This window comes from Borostomias antarcticus (genome assembly GCF_949987555.1).
Source record: "Borostomias antarcticus genome assembly, chromosome: 8".
Lineage (NCBI taxonomy): Eukaryota > Metazoa > Chordata > Actinopteri > Stomiiformes > Stomiidae > Borostomias > Borostomias antarcticus.
Window position 1 is genome coordinate 14880717 of NC_140241.1, and position 27207 is coordinate 14907923.

The 27207-nt window shown below is 45.7% G+C and overlaps 1 protein-coding gene across 1 annotated transcript in view; it reads left to right on the plus strand.

The window, feature by feature from the left end:
* Window positions 1-7425: 7425 nt before the first annotated feature.
* Window positions 7426-27207, plus strand: part of LOC311312522 (uncharacterized protein) — a gene marked incomplete at both ends in the record, with an annotated part of 28126 nt that continues 8344 nt past the window's right edge. The window contains 4 exons of the mRNA XM_084442484.1: window positions 7426-7901; window positions 8052-8191; window positions 8309-8484; window positions 8688-8848. Coding sequence (XP_084298610.1) covers window positions 7426-7901; window positions 8052-8191; window positions 8309-8484; window positions 8688-8848 — 953 coding nt within the window. The remainder of the gene's footprint in view (window positions 7902-8051; window positions 8192-8308; window positions 8485-8687; window positions 8849-27207) is intronic.

A 27207-nucleotide genomic window follows, 5' to 3' on the forward strand; every position in this document is an offset into this window, starting at 1 on the left:
TAAGCCATGTAAAGGCATGAATGCTTGTAACATGACATGATATATCACTACAGTTCCTACATGATGAACACCATCATGCCACATACCATGACATACACACAGATTTACATATTTCAGTATAGTTCTTCATACAATCTATATGACCATCTGTTTGTGGCTGTATATGATATAATGGGACTTCAGTTTCTATGTAATATACCATTTCTCCACTAGAGGGCAGTCTTACATGTGTTGATCAATAGAGGTGATCGATCTTCTCTGGGCATCATTGACGTCGCCCTTCCACACTAACAATTTTGATACATTATATTCCAATGCATTTGACTAAATATTCATATGGCAGATTTTTTCACAATTATTTGGATAAAGCCTTTACCTCTGTTTAACACGTATACACAACGTGACTGTTACCTCGTGCAGATCACACGGTTGAACACAAATCACACAACGCTAGTTAGTGTCAGGCACATCAAACCTTCATGATGTTGATGCCACGAGTAGGCTACAAGACTTTTATCCATTAAAAGGAATCTGCGGGAGGATAACAACAGTTCAATATGTTATATTGTTGTTTTTCTTTTTGTTTGTCACACATCACATGAACATGATGTCCTGCTATTGTGAAATGTGATGGGCTGAGTCACTGGAGAGAGCGATAAGAAGCTCGGCCCTACCTTGATCAGAAGCTCCGTCCTTCCTTGATCAGAAGCTCGGCCTTCCTTGTTCCTTCCAGCTTCTCTTTCCCATTAGTCCAACAGAAGTCTGATATCTGCCCTGGAATAAAAAGGAAAAGCCTCGTAGGAGCGATTACCCACACAGAAAAATAGGCTAGGACACACCAACAGTATTCTGCTGGAACGACCTTTTCATTGATAATTAAACTATACTGCACATAATCAATCAATCAATCAATCAAAGCTTTATTTATATAGCGCATTTCATACCCAGAGGCAACACAATGCGCTTTACAGAGAACAAGGGAGGTGGGCAGACATCCCACCCCTACATATTCCAGAGGGAAGCAAAAAAACGGTAATCACCCAGGGGCCAGATAAGTGAGCTGTAAAAAATTCTTCCCTGACCCCTCTCAACGAGGCGATCGAGCAAGCTCCTGGAGTATGTTTGTCTACCGGCTAAGAACATTTATAGAGCAATAAATAACATTAAATTACATTTTCAGAGTAAGAGAGGCTAATAACATCATAGGAGAGACATGGCAAACATTGGTGTATGTCTGTGTGTGCATAAATGTGCCTGGGCCCAGATAGAGGCAGGGGTTGGGGTAGGGTGGGGGGTAGGAAAAGGATACGGACCCGGGTTAGGGTGAGGGGAAGGGGATCTGAGCCCAGGACTGGTGTCTGTCAGTGTGTGTGTGAGTGTGCCTGGGTCCAGGTAGAGGCAGGGGTCAGGGGTAGGGTGGGGGTAGGAAGAGGATACGGACCCGGGGTAGGGTGAGGGGAAGGGGGTACTGGACCCAGGCCTAAGGCCGGAAGTGGACTGTTGTATGTCTGTGTGTGCGTGTGTGTGTGTTAACTAATTTGCTACAACATCTGCAGCAGACACAGGGGTATCTATCGGACTCAGGGTGGTCTACTGGTGACAGTGGGGCATCCACTGGACCTGGTTAGAAGATAGGAGGGAGAGAGAGAGGCACTAGGGAGAGGGGAGGCAGAACAGGGTTAGTAGCACACGGAGCCATATATAGAGCAATACATTACGTCAAACTACATTTTCAGAGCAAGAAAGGCTAAGAGCATCATGGGAGAGGTGTGGCAAACACTAATGTGTGTGTGTGTGTGTGTGTGTGCCTGGGCCCCGATAGAGGCAGGGGTTGGGGTAGGGTGGGGGGTAGGAAAAGGATACAGACCCGGGTTAGGGTGAGGGGAAGGGGATCTGAGCCCAGGACTGGTGTATGTCAGTGTGTGTGTGAGTGTGCCTGGGTCCAGGTAGAGGCAGGGGTCAGGGGTAGGAAGAGGATACGGACCCGGGTTAGGGTGAGGGGTAGGGGGTACTGGGCCCAGGCCTAAAGCCGGAAGTGGACTGTTGTATGTCTGTGTGTACGTGTGTGTGTGTTAACTAATTTGTTACGACATCTGCAGCAGACACAGGGGTATCTATCGGTCTCAGGGTGGTCTGCTGGTGACAGTGGGGCATCCACTGGACCTGGTTAGAAGATAGGAGGGAGAGAGAGAGGCACTAGGGAGAGGGGAGGCAGAACAGGGTTGGTAGCACATAGAGCCATATATAGAGCAGTACATTACATCAAACTACATTTTTAGAGCAAGAAAGGATAAGAGCATCATGGGAGAGGTGTGGCAAACCCTGATGTGTGTCTGTGTGTGTGTGCGTGCCTGGGCCCAGATAGAGGCAGGGGTTGGGGTAGGGTGGGGGTAGGAAAAGGATACGGACCCGGGTTAGGGTGAGGGAAGGGGATCTGAGCCCAGGACTGGTGTATGTCAGTGTGTGTGTGAGTGTGCCTGGGTCCAGGTAGAGGCAGGGGTCTGGGGTAGGGTTGGGGTAGGAAGAGGATACGGACCCGGGTTAGGGTGAGGGGTAGGGGGTACTGGGCCCAGGCCTAAAGCCGGAAGTGGACTGTTGTATGTCTGTGTGTACGTGTGTGTGTGTTAACTAATTTGTTACGACAATTGCAGCAGACACAGGGGTATCTATCTGTCTCAGGGTGGTCTGCTGGTGACAGTGGGGTATCCACTGGACCTGGTTAGAAGATAGGAGGGAGAGAGAGAGGCACTAGGGAGAGGGGAGGCAGAACAGGGTTAGTAGCACACAGAGCCATATATAGAGCAGTACATTATATCAAACTACATTTTTAGAGCAAGAAAGGATAAGAGCATCATGGGAGAGGTGTGGCAAACCCTGATGTGTGTCTGTGTGTGTGTGCGTGCCTGGGCCCAGATAGAGGCAGGGGTTGGGGTAGGGTGGGGGGTAGGAAAAGGATACGGACCCGGGTTAGGGTGAGGGGGAGGGGATCTGAGCCCAGGACTGGTGTATGTCTGTATGTGTGTGAGCGTGAGTGTAGGTGTGCCTGGGTCCAGTTAGAGGCAGGGGTCGGGGGTAGGGTTGGGGTTGGGAAAAGGATACGGACCCGGGGTAGGGTGAGGGGAAAGGGAACTGGGCCCAGGTCCAGGCCTAAGCTGGATGTGGACTGGTGTGTGTCTGTGTGTACGTGTGTGTGTTACCTAAGTACTACAACATCCACAACTGACACGGGGGTATCTATTGTCTGCGGGCGACAGTGGGGCATCTACTGGAACAATGTATACAGAGGATTCACAGGTAGGTTTGAGGCTGCCTTTCTGTGTCTCAAGTTCCTAGCTAGTGATTGTAGGCTAGGTCGAAAAGGTATGTCTTGAGGTCTCGCTTGAAGACCTCCGTTGTTTCGGCCCTTCTTAGGCACTCCGGTAGGGTGTTCCAGAGGTTGGGGGCATAGAAACTAAAAGCTGCCTCTCAGTGTTTCTTGGTCCTGGCTTTTGGAACTGTTAAAAGTTCAGTACCTGAGGATCTGAGTGGTCTGTTGGGCATGTACTTAACAAGCATGTTTGAAATATATTCTGGTGAGTGATTGTGGAGAGATTTATAGACTAGTAGTAGTATTTTAAAGTCTATTCTAGAGTTGACTGGTAACCAGTGTAGTGATTTTAAGGCTGGTGTGATGTGTGCCCTTCGTCTAGTCTTAGTGACGACTCGTGCTGCAGCATTCTGTATCATTTGTAGCTTAGAGATTGCTTTCTTTGGTAGGCCTGATAGTAAAGCATTGCAGTAGTCCAGCCTGCTTGTGATAAAAGCATGCATTACTCTTTCGGTGTCAGCCTGAGAGAGAAAGGGTTGCACCTTGGCAATGTTCCTTAGGTGGTAGAAAGATGTCTTTGTAATATTCTTTATGTGGTTTTCGAAATTAAGATCTGAGTCAAGTATGACACCTAGGTTTTTAGCCTGGCAATTGGTGTCAATTTCCAGAGTTTTTAAGTGTGCAGCTAGTTTCTCTCTTTCAGCTTTTTCTCCAATGATCAGTACTTCTGTTTTGTCCTGGTTTAGTTGGAGGAAATTATGTGACATCCATACATTTATATCTGTAGTACACTTGACAAGGCAGTCAACCAAGCTGTAGTTACTGGGTGTTACAGAAATATAGAGTTGGGTATCATCTGCGTAGCTATGGTAGCTAATGTTGTGCCTCCTGATGACACTGCCAAGGGGCAGCATGTACAGGCTGAAGAGTAGAGGTCCTAGGATCGATCCTTGGGGCACCCCACAGGTCATTGGGATCTTTCCTGAGCTATAATCACCGAGGGCGACGAAGAAATCCCGACCGGTTAGATAGGTCTTAAGCCAATTTAGGACTGGACCAGAGAGGCCAACCCACTTTTCCAGTCTTTCGATGAGGATTGCATGATCTATAGTATCAAAGGCTGCACTCAGGTCCAGGAGGACGAGAACAGAAAGCTCTTTGGAGTCAGCATTAATTCTGAGGTCATTTACAACTTTGACTAATGCCGTCTCTGTGCTATGGTGGGCGCGAAAGCCGGACTGGAAAAGGTCAAGGGTACAACTTGTAGCTAGGAAATCATTAATCTGTTTGAAAACTATTTTTTCCAGAATTTTACTCAAAAAGGGAAGGTTGGAGATTGGTCTAAAATTGCTAAAAACTGAAGTGTCTAAGTTGTTTTTCTTCAGTACGGGTCTCACCAGAGCAGTTTTAAGTATTGGTGGGAAGACACCTGTAGATAAGGAGTCATTAACAATGGATAAAATGTCATAGGATACAGAGTCAAAAATTGTTTTGAAAAAATCGGTGGGGATGGGATCCAGCAGGCATGTGGAGGTTTTGAGTTTGGATACTACTTTCCTCAACATTTCTGTGTCAATCAGTGTAAACAGATATATAACAAATATGTCCATTGCATGGAGGGAGAGGATCTGTAAACGGGATGCATGGCCTTTCCTGGGTGATATTTCTCCTAATATTCATAATCTTATCTCTGAAGTAAGCTGCAAATTCCTCACATTTGGAGGTAGAGAGCAGGTTATCAGGTGTTTTTACGGCAGGGTTTATTAGGCTATCAATTGTTGAGAAGAGCACTCTTGAATTATTTCGATTGATAGATATCAATTTTGAGAAGTGGTCTTTCCTTGCATTTCTTATTGCTTTATTAAAAGCAGAGAGATGTTCTTTGAGAATATTATGGTGGACCTGTAGCTTGGTTTTTCGCCATATACGCTCAGAGCTTCTGCAGGTTCTCTTTAGTTGATATGTTTCCTTATTTCGCCATGGAGCTTTATTATTGGTTGTGATCCTTTTCAGTTTAATAGGTGCTACAGAATCCAAGGCTGCCCAAGGGCCCCACTTCTGGAGTTGATAAATTGTTTGTGGTCATTATTTCTCTAAAGCTATCGGCTACTGCGGAGGTAAGATAACGTTTCTTGATAAAGCGCTCAGTACTACTTTTGACTTTAGGAACCAATGCAGTGAAGAAGATACAGAAATGGTCGGAGAGAGCGAGGTCACTAATAGAGGAAACAGTGATAGTCAGGCCCTTAGTAATAACTAGATCAAGGGTGTGGCCGCGGTTGTGGGTTGGCTCAGAGATATGTTGGGTAAAATCCATGGAGTTTAGGAGGTTGATAAAGTCCCTAGCTTTCGAGTCCGCCTCAGTGTCTACGTGTATGTTGAAATCTCCAGTGATGATAATCTTATCATAATTTGTATGGATGATGGACAGGAGTTCTGAAAATTCTGTAGAGAAGGCAGAGCATTGTTTGGGAGGCCTATACACGGTTACTGCCAGAACTGGGGGCTGGCATTTTAGGACAATAGCGTGGTATTCAAAAGAGGCGAAATCATCAAAGGAGATGGTCCTGCAGCTGAGGGCATCTGTAGCTATGGTGGCTGTACCTCCACCTTTTTTCCCACTTCTGATAGATTGAAAAAAGCTATAGTTAGGAGGAGAGGCTTCAATGAGGGCTGCTGGTCCATTTATATTTAGCCAGGTTTCAGTTAGGAACATACAGTCTAATTTACGTTCACATATAAGATCATTAATGAGAAAGGTTTTGCTTGGTAGGGACCTGACATTTAGAATCGCCATTGAAATAGCTTCCGGAGAAAAGGGCTGGCTCGCCTGTCTAGTAGGCCTGGATAGTATATTCACTGGAACGGATATCAGGTTTTTTATATTAGATCCACCTGACTGTTTCATTATGGTAATAGGGGTGCGGTGGGAGATAATTCGCTGAATGGCATATTCAGGTGGGCAGAATTTGTTTATAGAAATATAAACGTCATATAAACATAAAGCTTATGTATCCACTTACTTTTTCGAGTTCTTTGTATTTTTGCTAGATATAAAAGAGGAGAGAAAATATATTTCCTGAAATGTTTTGTATATATAGGACAGCCATACGGGTTCTAGGCTACTTACAGGGGAGGCGTAAGTAGCATTTGCAGATTTACCGGCTCCTCTTTTTCCCATAATCCCAGATGTGGCGCAGTACAGGCTGTCGGGTCATTCTTTCCAGGACCTCCTGAAATGCCTCAGGCAATGACTCTAGAGAGAGGGAGAGAGAAAGAGAGAGAGATTTGGAATAAATTGTACAATAGCCCATAGGCTACGTACATATGCTATTAGATGTCATTGTTCTAGAAAAATATGCGAATAGAATAGTCATACAAATGTACAGCAATACAGAAATGTACCTCGCCGGAGTCTCCAGTTGTCGTCGTAAAAATAAACTTCCTAGGAGAGGGTATTCGGCAAAAATAAGAAACCTATAAGAATTAGTAGGATAATCTTCATTGTACCAAGTGGCTTTTCTGAACCTATTCATCTATGCGTAAAACAAGTTTTATATCTTCACCATAAAACTCATAAAAATAGGCTAAATGAAATTACTGCTGTCCAACGTGTTTTTGGTTGGTTCTGATAATGTTAGGAGCTACACTCCATTGACAGAGACAGATGCGTAGTCTCTTTGTTACGCACAGCTGAAGTGGATGTCGGAGGTTTTCCTTGTCAGATTGTTGTTACTGTGCTAATGAGCGCAGGTTTCTAAAACGTGGGGCAAATTAGTCAGTCACAGTTGTCTCTGTCCGTGAATTTTTGGCTTTCGAACGACCAAGCAACAAATCAACAAACAACCGGCCAAATCTTAATTCTAGATTACAATTACCTCCTTGTGCGCACCAGGGAGACCATAGGTATTTTTTCGTTTATGGGCCACCGTAGAAGTGCACTGCACGCCTACTAATTAAAAGTGACTTCAAAGTGAACAGGGAAGGGACGGACGAGGAGGTACAAGACTGTCCGCAGTGTAGATTTTAATTTCAACACGTAACATCAATGTCTAGCCTTTACTATAAACAGGTCAACATGCTATATCAGCGGTAGTGTCTCATTTTCTTCCAGAAACATGGCTTGGTTGTCTTCAAGGAGCCTGGTTCTGTGCTTCATTGTGACAGCTCATGTGATCCAAATTAATACGGAGTTGAGATGGCAGCGCAGTAAATTAGCACAACTGGGAGACAACTATCGTTCATTTCTGAATTCTGAGTTTATCGAAAACACGGTCAGTTTGAGATCAAAAAGAACCCCCCAAGTTAGGGGACTCGAGCCGGGGGATACGGCGACTGCTTTCAAAGTAGCAACACTGGATGGATACTTTGTTTACCCGCCACAAACGGGGATGCAAGGTTCCCTTATAATTCATGCGTTTACCAAAAAGTCCGGATTTTTGGAGTGCCTGTGGAGCTCGGACTCGTCTCTGGCCGCCTTGGTCCAGGAGCTGCCCGAAAGCGCGCAAGTCCTCTTCGTGTCGCTTGACGACTCGAGCGTCAGTGACGCGCTGTGGATGAGAGAACAGCTGGAGCGCGCGGCGACGCAGATGAGGTTTGACTGCATCTCAGGCTCCCCTGACAGACCGGTTCTGGTGGTTAATGTAAAGCCATGAAATAGAATATTCACTCAGTGATTCATTAAAGCACATTGGATGTACTGTGTGCTTGTGCACTTGACAAGTGTTATTTTTGGTATTCACAGAAAGAAAGAGGTTTTGTCCAGGCTGCATTTCTCCCCAGTGCCTGTCTTTGCCCTGGGTAACTGGATTCCTAGTGTGCTGTACTCCTGGGGTTGTACGGGACACAACTGTGGCCTGTCCCAAGCTGTTTTCACTTCTGCATGTAAGGCATATGGCGTCATGATCTGTTCTGATTTAAAGCCCAAAGGAGTCTCTCGGGTCCGATTTGTACATTTAGAATAAGTGGCAATGCAATGCTAATATTATTTTTCACTGACAGCATGGAAAATGCCAATAATTGTCAAGAGACTGGATGCCAGATATGATTGGCTGATGGGCCGTTGGAATCAGAAGCCAAGCCGTCTGATTGGTGCAGGCGACGGGTGTGAGCCCGTCCCCTCCCTCTCAGGTGCTGTTGCCTGGGTGACCGAGGACAACTGTTCTTTTTTCTCCAAGGTCAGTGGTGTCAGTTATCTCATATTGTACAGTCAAACGTTCTGTAAGAATAGCAGGACAAAGAAAGTGCAACATTGTGGCTGCCAGTTGAATTAGGGATTTTTAAAATGTGCTTTCCAATAAGCCAGACCCATACAGCAGTGTCACAGTGTCCAGTAGTATAGTGTTTCTTGAATGACCCTCTTGTGTTCTCCCTTCTCCAGGTGCAGAACATGGCCCGGTCCAACGCGTCGGGGGTCCTGGTGTTTGCGCTGGACGGTAACCCGATCCGGGATATGACCTGTGAGAAGGACGAGTGCTCCACGCCGCTCGGCCTCCCGGGCGCCATGATGCACCTGGACCCGTCTGTGTCCCAGGCCCTGCAGTAAGACCACCACCCGTAACACACCGTCCTGTAACACACACCCTCCTACCCTGTAACACACCCCCTCCTGTAAAACACCCCCTCCTAACACACCCCTTCCTGTAACACACACCCTCCTAACACACTCCCTCCTGTAACACACTCCCTCCTGTAACACACTCCCTCCTGTAACACACACCCTCCTAACACACTCCCTCCTGTAACACACTCCCTCCTGTAACACACACCCTCTTAACACACACCCTCCTGTAACACACACACCCTCTTGTAACACACACACCCTCCTGTAACACACACACCCTCCTGTAATACACACCCTCCTGTAACACACCCTCCTGTAACACACTCCCTCCTGTAACACACACACCCTCCTGTAACACACACCCTCTTAACACACACCCTCCTGTAACACACACACCCTCCTGTAACACACCCTCCTGTAACACACACCCTCCGGTAACACACTCCCTCCTGTAACACACACACCCTCCTGTAACACACACCCTCCTGTAACACACTCCCTCCTGTAACACACATACCCTCCTGTAACACACTCCCTCCTGTAACACACACCCTCTTAACACAAACCCTCCTGTAATACACACACCCTCCTGTAACACACACCCTCCTGTAATACACCCTCTCCTAATAGTGGAGGAACCAACCCTCAAAAAGAGCCTTAGTTTTTGAGATACCCCTCCCCGGGGTAGAACAAAACGGGACATTGTTTTTTCATATCTTTAATATGTCCCTTCATGAAATGGATTGTCCCAAGTTTTACTTTTACTGCAAAAGTCATGAAATTCATCCATGAAGTGACTTACCCCATAGGCCAAAAAAGTGCAAAAAACGCCTACTTGTTTTGAAAAAGCCATAAAATTCTTCAATAAAGTGATTCACCACATTTGCAAAAAAGAGCCAAATGCTCCAGGCCTGCCCTGAAAAAGGAGTTCCAAGGTAATCCTGCATCATTTCCCATCTACTGGTTGGATTTACTTTATATTTCCACAGATTGTCTACAGAGACAATTTCTGAGTTACTTCTAATCCTGGTGTAATAATACTGTAAAATACCTTCATAAAACACAATGACTGCTAAATAACACGGAATACAATTTGATACCATGTTTTCACCCACTTCATATTCATATGGAATCTGTAGATGACAATCAGGTTATATCTCATACACCTTAATGCAGCAGGAATGACAAATATCTTTTTATTGGCAGCCTTCTATATGGTAGTCAGACTTAAAGTGCAGTATGGGTTAAGTACACACAGTGGAATACACTACTACAGAAAACTGTGCCATTCTTGAAAAATCATGAATCAAGTGCTTATTCTCAGTTTCATTTTTTTAGTTACTTTTTGTGATATTTAGAAATCAACAAACTATTTGAGCAGTGGGGGAGGAACTGAATAATTACTGGTCAAATTGTTTTCCAGGGGGGTGAATCAGTCACTAGCATTAGGACAGTCTATGGAAGTGCAGGAGCAATATTCTGTGCAGTGCAATCCCACAGACAGACACTGGCACTTTCTTGTTTTATTGCAATCTGTATCATTGCAATAGAGATGGGTGAGATCTCTCACAGCTTTCGGTGCAGGCTCCTTTTTTGGAAGGACTGGCTGTAGTGATACATCATCTTTTAGTATCCAACCTTTTCCAACTGGATTCCAAAGGAGGGGTTTAGCGACTTGAATGTGGCACCATATGCCAGTTTGGTACATTGCTCATAGGACGTGCTGTTCAAAAGCATCTTCAGTGGGAGGCAGATGTGAGACTGGCATGTCTGTGGTTGATGCGAGATAGACCTACATAAAAATCCACAGCTTTCAATAAACTTGACAAGCACATAAATGAGCTTCAGGATCTGAGAACCTTTGGCTTGACTGATTGCCTTCCAGAGGCTCTACCGGTTAAAATAAAATATGCTATTCATCTCTATGGTCCAAAAAAAGAAGGCAAAGTACCACTCTTGTTGGGCTCCGATGCATTCCGATTGCATCAACTACAGACATGCCAGTTGTATGAAGGCATTTTACACTATGATTGTGTGTGCATTACTGTCCAGGGTTGTGTGATGCTTAATGCAGTAGATCTGTGGTAGTAGTGCTTGCAGTTAGTGCATGCTGCATGCCGCTTCTGCTTGCTACTCTGCTTTCAGCTACCGCCGCCGGCTAGCCCTCCTCACTGAGGGTGAAAAGAGGAGCCGAGTGCGTAAGCCTCCTTCTGCCGGTACAAAGACATTCCACTGCCAAGACTCCTACAGTGCCTCCCCGCGGCCACACATGGTAACTGGGTACCTCGCGGTCCCAGGCTAAACTGTAGGGGATCTCGGAGCAACAGAGGGCCCCAGAGGCAAGGCGCGCAGGCCCACCCATGTGTGGACATGCCCTGGCTCCTGCCAACCACTGCCCCAGCTATGGGCAAATAGCATGGGCAGATGGGGCTCATAGCCATGGTAGGCAACCCATCTAGGAGAAGGTAACTCGGAACAAAAACCACAGGTGCTGCTCTCGCCTGGCTCCGCACCGTATACTGTGATAGTATTTTAAACTGATCTAGTCAAAAGATTTACCAAGATACGTTCAAAAGGTTAAGTCTGGTTTATTGTGAAAAACAATACGAGCGCAAGGACTTCCTGAAAAACGCAACAAAGGTGGTTTCGTCAGCGAAGTGAATTCAAAGCTTGTCATGCCCAGTCTTATATTCAAGCAAAACACAGGTACGGCGCTTTGAGGATGTGATTGGCTAACTCATTGCACGTCATGAAATGGCAGGCGTGGCCAAGAGTACAGACATGTGACAAACAAAGAAAACAAAAGGTCTGAGCCAGGACGGGGAAGACGAAGGTGTGGCCCTTCTGACTTAAACAAAGAGATGAGGAAGAGCGAGGCAGAGGGGGTGTTTACAATTACAAAGGGGAGATTGAAACTAGAGGTTGCAGGGGACTTGATGAATACTTGGGGGGAGGTGATGAATTACAAGAGAAGTGAGAGGACAAAGGTTTAAGGTGTTTGGATGTAAATTCCTGGACAATCCCCCATTTGTGCCTGAACAGGTACACAAAAATAAAATATAAAATCCAAACACAGTGTAAACAGTCAGCTATGCTATACATGTGGAAAGGAAATAATCTCTCCACTAGGTGGAGCAAAAAAAAATTTTTTTTTTTTTATTATTTTCTTTCCACGTGCAAAATCACGCACCAAAACCCCTTGTTTCAGAAATTTGACAGGAAACAAGATAAAAAAAAGATGACATGATTATATACTATTTATAGTCTAAGAGTGGACAACCATTCACCAAAAAACTTGATTTAACAAGGCAAAAAAAAAAAAAAGGTTACCAGTGTAAGAAGGGCAAAAAACCTCTTGGTCAATTTAGAGGAAAAACCCAAACTTATTTATCAACTCATGTTTCAACCATTGTAACTCTTGTAAGCAAATATGATATTTTTCAGATTATTTCAAAGTTCATTTACTCTTGTTGTGAATAATCGCATGTGATGTCCTATGGAACATAGCTTCCATGTGTGCGTCTCTGAATGTTTAATGTAGGTTCCAGTGTGTGCGATTAGAGGCGCAGTCATTGCTGTTGAGATTGTCCATGTTGTCATACCACAACCACAAGAAGGAGGTGACCGGCAAGGTCAGTCTCCGATTGCTCATCAGAGGAGAGGAGAGTGTGGCGGTGACTGTCAAGGTCACTCTTGTTCACAGTGTATATCCAACAGTCATTTAGGTGACACTTCTCTTTTGGGCAATAGAATGTCATTGGGGAATGCAAGGCGTCTTCTCTTCTAGATCGCAACTTCAATGTAGCGTTGTTTGAATCAGTTATGTTCAATGTTAGTTGCAGTGTGTGCAGGTGTGTGTGCGTGTGTGGTGCATCTTGTGAGGTCATGGCTGTGGAGTTTCTCCATGTTGCCATCATAACGATCATGAGAAGGAGGTGACCAGCAAGGTCATTTTTCCTCCGATTCCTCGTCAGAGGAGAGGACAGTTGTGGCAGCTCATGGCTTTGGCCTCTGAGCCCTCTGGTTCAGCTGCATCCTTGATCTCCTGGTGTTGGCGATCCCCTGGTGGACCGTCCTCTGCTGCTTGGACCCGTCGGCAATGGCTTGCATGGATCCACGAAGTCCTCTCAGATCGCTGTCTGCGTGGTGAGTAGAACCTGGTACGGCCCGAGCCACCTCGGCGAGTTCCAGCTCCTTCGTCTGTGGTCGCGGACCAGGACCCAATCCCCAGGAGAGATGTGATGCAGGAACCCCTCCTTAGCCTCAGGAATGGCGGTCCTCACTCTGTTGAAGACATCCCTGGCATGGAGAGAGTTCAATAAAATCCATTATTACATGTTCCCATGGCCCACTTGGCCGAGGATGTGCTGACAGTTCCTTTTTTTTTTTGACGGGTAGGTTCCTCCCGCAACATCTACTTCTCTTCCATGTTTTCTGGCCTGTTCTCAGGCTGCTTATCTGCTCCTGGTAGTCTCTTGTCTCCCCACTGGGCAGGTCCACATAGAGCGGTCAGCCAGCGAGCTCTCGGCAGGTGAGGAGGGAGTCCCTGTCCTGGTTCAGCAGGGTGAAGGTGCGGTGGGACACCACACAGCCAGGGCGCCAGCAGCACGTACAGGCTCTTGAACTGAACCCGGTCCATCCCTGTACTGCTCCACGTAGGGCCGGCCCGGGTCGTGCTGCTGGAGGGCTCACCTCGGCGCTCCCGCTCCCCCAGTACAGGCTGATGAAGTGCTCCGTCTGTGGATCCACAGATGAGAGAGACAAACAGAGACAAAACAGAAGAGCAAAAGGAGAGTCCTCTGGTCTGGTCTCCCTGTTCCCCTCTTTGGTCAGGAACGGTTATTCAAAGTCTGTTGGAGATTCTCAGAAACATGGTTAAGCGCAAGCTCCTGCTTTGGGGAAAAAATGTTGTTATTCAGTCAGGAAAACTTAAACAGGGTGTCTGTTCAAGTGTCATTTAGAGCCAGTCTGCAGTAGCCTACAGTGACATCAGGGGCAGTGTTAGAATGACTTCAACATGCCCAGTCCCCAGTCATGATCAAGGCAATTGGATTTGGCTCTAGAATTTCTCTCGCGATTTTATGAAAATAAAATAAAATAACCACATTCTCGTCTCAACAAAACAACACCCCCTAAGGGTGAAAACAAAATTTCCTGAAGTCAGGATAAAAATAGAGATGGGGCAAAGAAAATGACACTAAAATGAACTGGCTTCATTTACAATTAACTAATCAAAAAAATCCATCAAAGCTTCATTTGTATAGCTAAAATTTGTATATCTAAAACCTCCCTCTTCTGCATTTGAGGACAGAGTATTGGACCCGCTTCGGACAAAATGGTCTCTTCCCTGTTTCATACTTATCTGTTGCTCACAGTGAGTTGGTGACATGGCGTTGGCCTTGCATCTCACGAACCCCAGATCGCCCATCTGTAGGGAAACAGGCCAGTAACCTCCATCTCCACCTCCGGTCCTGTGCCCGTCTCCTGGTTCAGCATTCACCCATCACTCCCGGAACGACAGTTGTCCCGTCTGAAACAGGGAGAACACTCCAGAAATGTCCAAGAATGACCCTCAAGTCATTCGTGACTCCACACAGTTCATAGCTTCATGCTGGCGAGGGGCAACCACTCCTTGGTAGCCCACACAATACACTCCAGGAAAATCTGAAAACATCAACACAGAACTTCACAGAAACAGAACATCCTATAGAAATAGACTAACCCTAAATTACTACAAAACAGAACAATCTAACCAAGGAGACGTGTACACACACCTGAATCAAAAACACAGGTGAAATGTAGGCGACATCCTCAAGCTTTATCGAACAAGACCCGCTTAAACAGAAATGATATATAATGCTAAACATCCAGTAACCTCATGTTCCTACATATATCAGAAAGAGAGACAAAACAAACAACAGTTAAACGGACAAACAGCAGGTTCCAAGCAGTCCCCAGGAAGGCATGATCCAGGCTCCTCAAAGACCTGCCGCCCAGGGTCCATAGCACCTGAAAAATAAGACTCAAACACAGACTGGGTTCAATAGCAGAGGGGAAGGCCTAAAGCCAACTCCTCAAAAAACACATCATCATTATATGAATGAAATTCATACAGTAGAATGCATAAAACGAACAGCTTATGGCCATTCATTGACTATTGAAACAAACAAAACTGAATCAAACACCTATTCAAAACCCTGTCAGACTTTTGAGTTCGCACCAATACCTAAAAGATCCGCTCAGAAACATTAACAACAACTTAAGACTCAAAGGCTCTACATCTATTTCATCCTGTTTATTTACCTTAAAAATTATATATATATCTCTATCTTGGCTAGTTAAAATCTCCCTTGTGAGTTGTTCAAGGGAACTCCAGCAGGTGGCGCTCGACCCCAAATCGGAGGCTCTTCCCTTTCATTCAGCTTGCGGTAACTGTGACACTGTTCAATCCAGTGACCATATTGACCACAATGAAAACATGCCTCATCTTTCCCACTCTGTCTGTACCTGTGAACATGCTTAGACCTACTGCTACGTTGCCTATTCTCCCTTTGTCGCCGTAGAAGTTGATTCCCAGGTGTGGCATATCATCCTCACTCGGTCAGACAAAGAGGAGAGAGAGTTATTCATTAACTGTTGTTTCAAAATCTTTTTATAATCGGCGTTCGCTTTGTCCATGCCACTGTGTGACGCGAAGATTGATTCCAGTCTTTCCCAAAATTTCTCGAACTGCTCATCGGAATTTTGTTTACAATATGTGATACGGTCCCAATCCATCTTTTTAGGGAATCGAGTTTTGATTCTGTTCAACAGCGCAGCGTTTTGTGCAGTAAAATCGACATGAGAAAAAGGCAACGTTATATCAAACGGGTCTTTTACTTCGATCCATTTTAACCCAAGTACTTGTCGCATGATCATGGCGATTTCCTCGGCGTGAGGCTCATACATTCGAACTAAACTGTTAAAAAGATTCTCGAACTCGTTCATGTCTTTGGTTGGATCGGGCAAGGTTTTAGCAACATCACGGAGTTCGTCTGAACGCCACGGTCTGTACACCCTGATTTCAGGGGTCCAGGCCGCGTGGCCCTCTTCATCATCTGTTTGAGACGGTCGGGGATTAGGGTTCGGGCATCGTACCATTGGGGCTAGGAGTTGCGGTTCCTCCAGACTATTACTAGCTATTTGTAGTTGTTCCAAATTTAACTTAGCCTCAGATATGGCTCTAGCCAATTCTTTCTTCCTGTCCTGCTTTTGCTCGGACGAATACCTCGTAGAAAGGGGCGCGCTTAACTCGTATTGTAGAGGGGAGAGAGAAGGGGCGTGGCTAAATGCGGGAGCAGCAACAGCCTGGTTGGGTGTGAGCACGGAGCAACGAGTCGAGGGGGGGGGGAAATCTAATTTTAAATCAGAGTTATTCTGCTGGGGAAATGGTGGAGAGACTGTTTGCGGAACCTCCTTGTCTTTCCTTCCTGACCTAAAAACCCGCTCTCGTGCTACTCTCTCCCAAATCTTAAAAACAGACCAGTCTATAGAATTAACAGGCTTTTCCCTTAACCTAATCATCTCAACCACCTCTAGCTGAGCCCGAATCTTAGAATTTAACACTAAAATGTCAGATGTGGATGTAAGAAATCGAAAATGCTTTAGCACATAACGAAATCTGCCAACAAACGCTCGCAGAATAATGCTTCAGCGCAACAATCTCCTCAGGGCTAGACAAAATGCAAGTTAGCAGTAGAATCCTGTGACATCCTCTAGCCATATGTTAGTAGCCGGTGTTACAGGGACACCTAGTGGTGCTCCCAAAATGTTGCATGTATGACCCGGATGTGGTCTATGGCCGTGCGCGGGGAATTCAGTTTAATAAAGGCTATACTGCGAAAAACCCTAATAAACACGACGCAGCCTAAAACCCCAAAACAGCAATGAAAGGAAACCTTATAGTTAACTCACGGCGGGAAAGAATACAATTTCGAAAGAAACAAAGACAATAACCCGCTTAGTACTCACCCAGTCAGGAAGTTCTTTGTTCTCTGGCTCAATGGCGGATCACCGGGAGAGTTGTTTTCCTGCGTCTCCTAGACAACCAGCTAGCCAACTGGAATCTAGCAGTTACGAATTTTAACAGTCTAAAAAGTGTACAAAAATACTTACAATATCCATGGCGCGCGTAACAAACAATACAAAGCAAGAGCCGAGGCTCAAACAGAGAACACATAAGACACATAAGACGAAACAAAGGCCCACGTTACAACAAGCATGCCCGGCTGCACCAGCAACTTGGTCAAGGCTAAACCGGATGTCTAGATCCTACCAAATACTGTACAGCCACTTGGTCAAATCTAACTTCTCGTTAGGTTTACCAAACCACCCGGGATCAAAGGGACAAACGCTTCTACCAGAAACGCGGATTGCAAAACTCTCAATCACGCCCTGTAGCTACATCTGTTGGAAATCGTTCTTCAACGAAACATCAACAATCACTTCGAAGCTAGTTGGCAATCGTGCTAACACGAAACATCAACAAACGGGGCTTAAGCTAGTTGGTATCGTTCTGAAACGAAACATCAACAATGCTCGCCCTACCCTCGGTAGGAAAACATACAAGGACGAAGTCAAAGGACAATACGATATAAATATCTATTGCTGTTCACATCTCCTTGGATAGTTACTTACTTAATACCCACGCTGGGGTTTCTGTTTTCAACAATCCAGACCAACACAACTGAACCAAATCAAGGCAAATACAACTCAGAACCATAAGAGGGTTCGTTTAAACGTACCTGTGAGCCTCAAGAATCCAGTGGAAGAACTGAGGAAATAATCTCGGCGTGCGCTCTGGCGCAAGAGAGAAGATTGATTTTCCAAAACCCACTATAATGGACCGACACGTCTGCCGATCAGTTCATCCACTGGAATCCCGAAGCAACACGCAGGTAGTCCTCCCAGATCATCCGCGTCGCCAACTGTGATAGTATTTTAAACTGATCTAGTCAAAAGATTTACCAAGATACGTTCAAAAGGTTAAGTCTGGTTTATTGTGAAAAACAATACGAGCGCAAGGACTTCCTGAAAAACGCAACAAAGGTGGTTTCGTCAGCGAAGTGAATTCAAAGCTTGTCATGCCCAGTCTTATATTCAAGCAAAACACAGGTACGGCGCTTTGAGGATGTGATTGGCTAACTCATTGCACGTCATGAAATGGCAGGCGTGGCCAAGAGTACAGACATGTGACAAACAAAGAAAACAAAAGGTCTGAGCCAGGACGGGGAAGACGAAGGTGTGGCCCTTCTGACTTAAACAAAGAGATGAGGAAGAGCGAGGCAGAGGGGGTGTTTACAATTTACAATTACAAAGGGGAGATTGAAACTAGAGGTTGCAGGGGACTTGATGAATACTTGGGGGGGGGGTGATGAATTACAAGAGAAGTGAGAGGACAAAGGTTTAAGGTGTTTGGATGTAAATTCCTGGACAATACCATCTGGAGGTGTGGAGGAAGGGCAGATGAGGGCTTTAAGCCCAAAAGGTCCAGAGTATGGCTGTGAGGAGTTGCACCCCACAGTCCTTAACTAGCATTGTAAAGCCTGACAATGGAGACACCGATCATCGAGAATCCTATACTTCCAGCGGCGGGAGTCCGCAGGAACCAAGCAGCGGATGGTGGTGCTGGTCCTCCCTCGGGGAGACACTATGACGACTGGACCCCAAACCCTCTCCATTGGAGAGGAAGGGTTCAGTCTGACCACAGCCCACTGTCCAATGCACTCTTGCGCTGTAGGAGACCATTTATTATTGGAACCTTCAACCCAAACACAGTAAGGGAGGAGACACGGCTAGAGGAACTAGCGCACTGTGTTGGTGAGAGGGGAGTGGAGATCCTGGGAGTCCAGGAGCACAGGAGAGTGCACACTGACCAGCCAATTGTATACCACAGAGTGGGGGAATGTTCGTTCATCACCTCATCTGCCTGGTGGAATGACGCCCAGGCTGCCACAGGTGGCGTGGGGCTAATGGTGAGCCCTCAAGCACGAAAAGCTCTTCGTAGGGTGCAGCAACACACGGACAGGATCCTTATCGCTGACTTTGAGGGGAACCCGGTAACAACTGTCATGAGTGTGTACTCTCCCACCAACGCAGCACCAGTTGAGGAAGTGGAGAAGTTCTACGAGGACCTAAGCACAGCGATCCACCATGTGCCGGCTCACAACTTCCTGATAATCCTGGGGGACTTCAATGCGAGGCTCGGACCAGAAGATGCACCCTTCACATACCACAACACCACCAATCGCAACTTAGAACATCTACAGATGTGGGAACATAAGAATGTAACTTGACCCGCGGTATTCTAACAGGCGCTTTACGTCATTCCGCACCACCGCTCGCCTGCCCATAGGGGCACAATAATACCACTCATTGACTCATTGCTGTAGCTCATCTCGCACATTAGATGAGCCTACCGTTCTCAAACTCCTTGTTCTTTGTCTGGTTGTAATTTAATTATTATGAACAAAGCCTATCTATTTATAGTTTCTATCTCTGTAAATGTCGCCGGGTCTATATCTGTTAACTGTCGGGACAAGTAGAAGTTTAATACATTAGGCTGAGTGTTCTCATATGGAACATGGCATCAGGACGAGTAAGATGGCTAACGGAGATGACCAGAGATGTGTTTGAAATGGTTCACTCACTCCCTCCCTATTACCATGGATGTATTGAGTGCGACTCATAGTGAACTACATGGGGAATAATTTAACAGTTTTGGGACACTACATGGAATATAACTGCGTAAGATATTCATGACTCAAACAAGCAGACGCGCCGATCACTGATGGCAGCAGGTTGAAATATCAGGTAGTATTCAGGTTCCATGTTTAGTTGAATGATAAATCCCATATAAATGGTTGGAATTCTAATAATGTGCAAGTGTGATTTTGTCAACTTTAGTGCTGTCTGCTAATAGCAGGCTGTGAAGCTGCACGATAGTACAGCTGTAGCTATTTTGATGCTATTAGTTCAACTTCTGTTTCTCGGGCAGGAACGGAGACAAACTCGCATTAGCAGCAAAGCAGCTAGAGGAATGATCTTAACATTAGCTAACTGCTTTAGCTACTGCTAGCTACCGTCTTCTTCACTTCTCCTTCGGTAAAACATGACACCGTTGTGTTGTGGTATTGTGGAGGGCTTAGGCAGAAGCAGGAAGAGAAACCACTTTTGCCCCATATAAGTAAAATAATGGTCTCAAGCATTTTCGATTGTAAAATTGTGTTCACTTGTTTTAGTTTGCAAACATATGCAATTTTCTTAGCATATCTACTGGCTACATGATAACATAGGTTTCAAGTTTCGTGCGAGCAAGTCGTGCCTAAGCCAGGGAGAAATGACAGGAGACCGTGGCGGGGCATTGTGATGGCTTAGAACCAGAGGGGTGCGCGAGGGACATTTGGGCAGAATGAACAGGTGAAATGAAAGCTCTCGAAGAGATCTTTCTAATGCTATTGGTCAGCTTTGTATGTAGTTTTAATGTGAAAGATGCATTTTGAATGCAGTCAAGACAAATTATTTTGCCTCTTAACTTTTGTCAAACCCCCTGGTTCCAGTCAATTGGATTATAGGCTATAGGTACAATGACGTTACCTTATGAACATAAATAGTAACCTATAGGCCTACATAAAAACAATAGCCTAAAACCATGTTTATTTACAATGTATTTTCTTTCATTGATAGCATGCCAATATATTAGGGTGAGGAACGACGCGCGGTCTCTTTAGCCCTGAGACCATCATCAGGCAGGCAGCTCAGGAGGTCGTTGGCTATATATATTATTATGATATTATGTCTAATAATACATTCGTTGAAAGTACACAGGCTGGTCTACTATACGGAATTGGACCGAGGAGTGTTCTCATATGGAACTAGGCTGCACACGCCCGCCCGCGACAAGAGCTGAATTGTAGTCAGCTTTCCCCGCTGCGCGCAGGACGCGTGCATCCCCCGCTCCGAGCGAGAACGCAGGCGGAATGTCACTCCCCGTCTGAAACGGCCTTGACTCCTGGAATCCCAAGGTCTTTCATATTGAAATTCTCTTGATGGTCTGGTAAGTTGCGAGACGTGTTAAGGGAGTGCATCAGTCGTGATCCTTGACAGTAGGCTACCAGCCTGCGCTGCGCTCAGCACAAAGTTGGATGAATGGATGGACTTATTGGAATCGTGGAAAATGTTTATTGCGCTCTAAAATCATGAAAGCATAAATGTAAAAATGCAGCAACAGAAGTAGTCTAGATGAGATGGTGGTTTAAATGAATGGCAACACATAAATTGAGACATAAATTGAGACTGGTGATAATGCTGATAATCTACAGTAGGGCCTACCTCTGGCTGAGTTCATGGTTACAGCCATTCATCTCTTACACATGGGCCTATACAATACTTGCACAATCTACTTTGGACGTTAAATCCATCTATCAATCAAACTAGAGAATTCGATGGCCGGTCATGGCAAAGCACCCGCTAACGCAGGCTACCCCCCTCCCCACGATCCAGGGCTAGGAAACCGGTTCATCCAGTTTATTTGAATATAAAAGAATTGGGGGGGGGGGTTACAATAGTCTAGTCCAGGTTCGCTGGCGAGTGATGAGCTAGTCAGATGGCGCATGCATGTGTGGACATTGTAGGCCGATTCTGTGAAACCTAAAGAATAAAAGTAGGCTACGTTCAACATTCATTGGAGTGGTCCAGTTGGATAGACTAGTCTAATCTAAATAAATTGAGGACCTGTATTTTCAGTGTTTGCTGGTAGCGAATGAATGCCACAGACAGACAGGGAGGAAATCTATTCGTTTCATTGTTTCATTGTTTGTGCTCTGTATGCACAAGATAGTTAATGTTCGGATATAAATGGCAGTATATAGCGGGAAAAAACCCTATCAAAGGCCAAGATTAGAAGGGATTTGAAGATGTAATTGGTCATTTTAAATGGGCCTACTTTATTTTTTGATGCCTATTTGAACGGACTGCATCGATCAATGCAATGACTCCATGTTTTTAAGTTTTACCCTTTTCATCAATAAAACATCATTTTTACAACCATGTCTCATTGATTGGGAAGGCATTTAGAGCTGCCGGTCTATTAGCCTACATTCGGACTCAGAGGATGACATAACTGTTTATTGAGAAACAATTGCAGGCTGGGCTATATAAAGAAATACCACAATGCATGTAGTCTAGATATATTACATTATGTTTAGGCTATAGCCTACACTTTATGGTAGACTGCCCTCTCGCTCGCTAAGCAGGCTACATTGTGGCTGTTTTGTTCATCGCAGAAGCCTATAGCCTAGGCTACACATTAAAAAAATGTTTTTTTTTTTATATAGACCTAGAAGGAATCAGAATATGTGGAAATTTAATTTTAGCCTATTTTAATACAATTCAAATTCTGCTTAGAGGGAATTATTTTCAACGGACATTATGACCTGAGCATAATTAATAATTATCTAAGTTAATATAGGCCTATGAGAACGCTTTTTACGATAGGCTAGGCCTATGCGTCTTGTGATTGTTCTGTAGCCTAGGCTACAACTTAAGGCTTATTTGGCCCTATTGAATTAATTTAAGCCTACTAGGCTACTCATTATTATCGAATTATCTAGTTGATATATGAATAAAACAATAAGCCGTTTTAATGGCCATGGGCTACTAGTTGTAGCTATACACGAGTTGATGCGCTCTGCTCTTATACGCACGGTTGAGGCGGCAGCTCAAATACACTTCGCACATATCCTCTGCTATAGCCTCTCACAAACAGCTAGGTGCACTTCATGCATTGGTAGACAGTTCTGCAGCTTGTCTTCACCATGCAGGTATTTTGGTGGGGGTATTCTTCTGTGGACACTGCGAGGGGCGCCGCAGGTGGCTGTTTAGACGCCAGAGCGCGCAGCTCTTCAGCCAACTGGAGGATGTCGCGTCTGGGGAGGCTCTGCGTCTCTCCACCAGTCCCCAGCGAGTCCAAGCTCCCCCATATTTATAATAGCCTACGTAGCGCGAAACTGTGCATATAATAGGCTGTAGCCAGCGCGAAACTGCGCATTCCCTATAGCCGTTCATGGAACGACTGGCGGCCGGTATAAATAAATAAAAACATACACGATATTTTGTTATTTTAATGATCTTGAATATATATATATTCAAGATCATTCAAATAACAAAATATTGTGTATATTGTGCATGTGAAGGCACTCACTGTCAAACCTGCCGCTATCTATGCACAAGATAGTTGAGTGATCTTTACTCATGGCGACTATGTCAATTTTGTATGGATCACAAGTTGATCGAGCTTATTTTTTCTTTGTATCGTGCTGAAGCCATATAGCCTACTGCGCTCAGACTTGGCTACTTAAGCTGGTGCCCCGTCTTCAAATTTACTTCCGGGGTTTACGAGTAGCCTACCAGTTGAATGCGTTCCAGAAACAAAACGCAAAACCCCCACGTTCACCACATCTTTACTAACAAATATATTTACAATACTGTTATTTTGCGCATTTGACCTAACAGCCACCACGTCTTGACCCGACGTCAGTTACCGAGATAGATAGGCTACTGTAGGCCTAGATATAGGTGTTCGTAATAATTAAATTACATCCAGATGGCGAAAACATGTGTTTGAGAACAAGGTAATAATAACAATTAAACGTTATTTGTATAGCACCTTTCATACAGATAAATTCAGCTCAAAGTGCTTTACAACAGAGCATTTAAATTAAAGAATGTGAAACTTAATGATGCTTCATTCGTAGACTATAGGAGAAAAACAGAGCCCAGCCTGCTAAATCTACTCAAAGACGCCACCTGGCGGTGGTGCATCACTAAAACGAAATAACACCCGTCTGAAATCCCACGAGATTTCCAACGGGATTTCCCTGCCAAATACCGCGACGTGAAATGCTGCAGCATGTGACATTTCTAACTTCCCACATCTGTAACTGCTCTGCTCACGGAACACAAGCTCCTGGCCGCCAACACCTTGTTCCCTAAGAGAATGGGCAAGAGATGGACATTCCAGGACCGAGCTACCGGTATGCTATGTCAGCTGGACTACCTACTGGTAAGAAGGAAATGGAGGACGTCTATCATCAACGCAGAGTCGTACAGTACGTTCGACTCTGTAAGCTCCGACCACCGTGTGGTCTCTGTGAGGCTGCATCTGAGCCTGAGGGTCCCCAAGAACATCCCGAGGCCTCAGCCTGACTGGGAGGCCTTCGCAAGAAGCCCTGACCTCCAGGCCAGCTACACGGTGGAGGTGAGAAGCCGCTTACAACTGCAGGCCGAAGAGAAAAAGCCTGGACAACATACAGGTATGGGCAGTTTCTTGCTGCAAACGAGGAGGCAACAAGGAGGTGGGTGCCGACAAAGGGGAGACTCAGAGCCTCCCCCAGCTCCAAGCACCCGGAGGTCATGAGGGCGCGGGCACGGATGGAAGAGGCGCGTAGAAGCTTTGAGGAAGAGAGGACCACAGAGAGTCGGGAGATGTTGAACGAGGCCAAACAGCAGCTGTTCAACACCTACGACAGGTTCAAAGGGGAGGAGCTGATGGAGAAGGTGAAGAAGGTGGAGGCGGTGCATGGCGAACAACAGTACAAGGAGTCATGGAAGGTCATAAATGAGATGAGTGGGCACAAGAGGTCGAGGGAGGGACAACTAGCAAGCTGCAGCCCAGAGGAGAGAGTGGCCTCCTGGTTCACCCACTTCCGGGATCTCCTAGGCACACACCCGACAGTGGAAGGAGCTGAGGAATAAATACCTGCAGTCCTCACAAATCTTGTGATTGAGGATGGCCTCTTTACAGCTAAGGAGTTTGCCACAGCGAAGTCTGCTCTGAAGCAAGGGAAAAGTGCTGGGCCGGATGGCATCCCCCAGAGGTCCCTAAGAACTGTGATCTTGACAACATCATATTGGAGATCTGCCACCAAGCTCTGATAGAAAACATCAAGCCTGATATATATATGGTCCCTCTCCAACATCATCCCGGTGCCAAAATCTAGAGATCTGTCTAAGCAAGACAATTATTGTGGCATTAGCCTGACATGTGTCATAGCGAAAATGTACAACCGTCTGATACTAAGCCGGATTCGAGATGCTATTGACCCTCACCTGAGGGACAACCAAAATGGCTTCAGGAAAGGAAGGACCACCGTAGCCCACATCCTGGCCTTAAGGAGGATCATCGAGGAGGTGAAAAAAAAACAACTAACAGCAGTCCTGTGTTTTATTGATTTCAAAAAAGCATTTGACTCAATACACAGAGGCGTGATGGTAAAAATCCTTAAGGCCTACAGGGTCCCTTCTAATCTACTCTGGGCCATAGAGGCCACGTACAGGGGCACAAGAGCCAGAGTGGTAACCCCGGATGGCAACAGTGAGGAGTTTGACATCCTAGTAGGGGTGCTACAGGGGGACACTCTTGCCTCCTGCCTCTTCATTGTAGCCCTGGACTACATGCTTAGGAAAGCCATCAGTGGGCAGGAGCAGGAGCTTGGCTTCATAATAACACCTAGGAAGTCTAGAAGAAACCCCGCTGTAGTCCTGGCAGACCTGGACTATGCAGATGACATCTGTCTGATGTCCAACCGTGTAGAGCAGGCACAGGAGCTCTTGAACAGAGTAGAGGCAGAATGTGCCAGGGTTGGCCTCAGGTTGAATGCAAGAAAGACTGAGGCAACACCCACCTGGACCACCCACATCTCAAGACAGCAGGGGGCAATGCTCTAGCAGAAGTTAGTTACTTCAAATACCTGGGTTCCTGGGTCAACTCATCAGAACAGGACCTTAAGGTAAGAAAAGCGCTGGCATGGAGGGCCCTGAATGGCATGACTAGTGTGTGGAACTCCAATCTCCCTCGACACATCAAACTGAGCTTCCTCCATGTGACCGTGGAGTCTGTCCTCCTATACGGCTGTGAAACTTGGACCCTGAAGCCCACCCTGCAGAAGTTTCTGGATGGGTGCTACACCAGAATGCTGCGTGTTGCTAAATGTCAACCAGAACGAGCATGTTACCAACAAGCATCTGTATGGGGGGCTACCAAAGCTGAGTGAGAAAGTGGCATCCAGGAGGATGAAACTTGCTGGCCACTGCCACAGACATTATGAACTCACAGCCAGCAAGCTGGTGCTCTAGGAGCCAACACACGGGCACCGATTAAGACGCCCCACACCAACATACATGGATGTACTGAGGAGGGATGCAGGAGTGGAGAGTTCTGCAGAACTGGCTGGATGTATGGACGACCGAGACGATTGGAGACTTGTCAAGCTCATCTTGAGGACGACCTAATGAATTACACCAGGATTAGAAGATTGACACTTTGGTTGGTTTGGGGTGTTAGGGTTCTACCTGTAGACAATCTGTGGAAATATAAAGTAAATCCAACCAGTAGATGGGAAATGATGCAGGATTACCTTGGAACTCCTTTTTCAGGGCAGGCCTGGAGCATTTGGCTCTTTTTTTGCAAATGTGGTGAATCAATTTATTGAAGAATTTCATGGCTTTTTCAAAACAAGTAAAAAGTCTGATCATTCATTTTATGAAGGGGATAAGTCAAAGTTATGAAAAAATAAGGTCAGGTTTTGTTCTATCCCTGATAGAAGAGTAGGACCAGGATTAAAAGTGAATATTCCTCATACAAAATAACTTTCTGCTCTTTCCGCCTATAATAAGGCCTTATATAGAAGGCTGCTGATTCAAAATAGAACCAAATATTGGCATCCTGGTTGCTTTGGGATGTAGGGACACTACCTGTAGACCATCTGTGCAAGTATGATGTAAAAACAACCATCTGGTAGAATGACAAAGGATTATCTTGGAATTCCCTCTTTCAGGTTAGGCGTTTTTTGCACTTTTTTGGCCTATGGGGTAAGTCACTTCATGGATGAATTTCATGACTTTTGCAGTAAAAGTAAAACTTGGGACAATCCATTTCATGAAGGGGACATATTAAAGATATGAAAAAACAATGTCCCGTTTTGTTCTACCCCGGGGAGGGGTATCTCCAAATTTTGAGGGTTTGGTTCCTCCACTATACCCTGCAGTGAGACCACAGCCCAGTCTACATGTCTGCTTGCCCAGGGCTCTCGTTTTACCCAGCTACGGCCATGAAAAACTAGCTCTTCATCTGCAGGAGTGGAGGGTATTTATACTGGGGGAGTGAGTTTGACCAATAACTCGCTATCTACTCAGGACTCACAAGGACTCTGGCTCTCTCGGTTACACTCACACTTGGCTCTAATGTCCTAACCCAGGAGAACGCCCTAATACACATGATGGGGTCACGGTTCTCCACCCT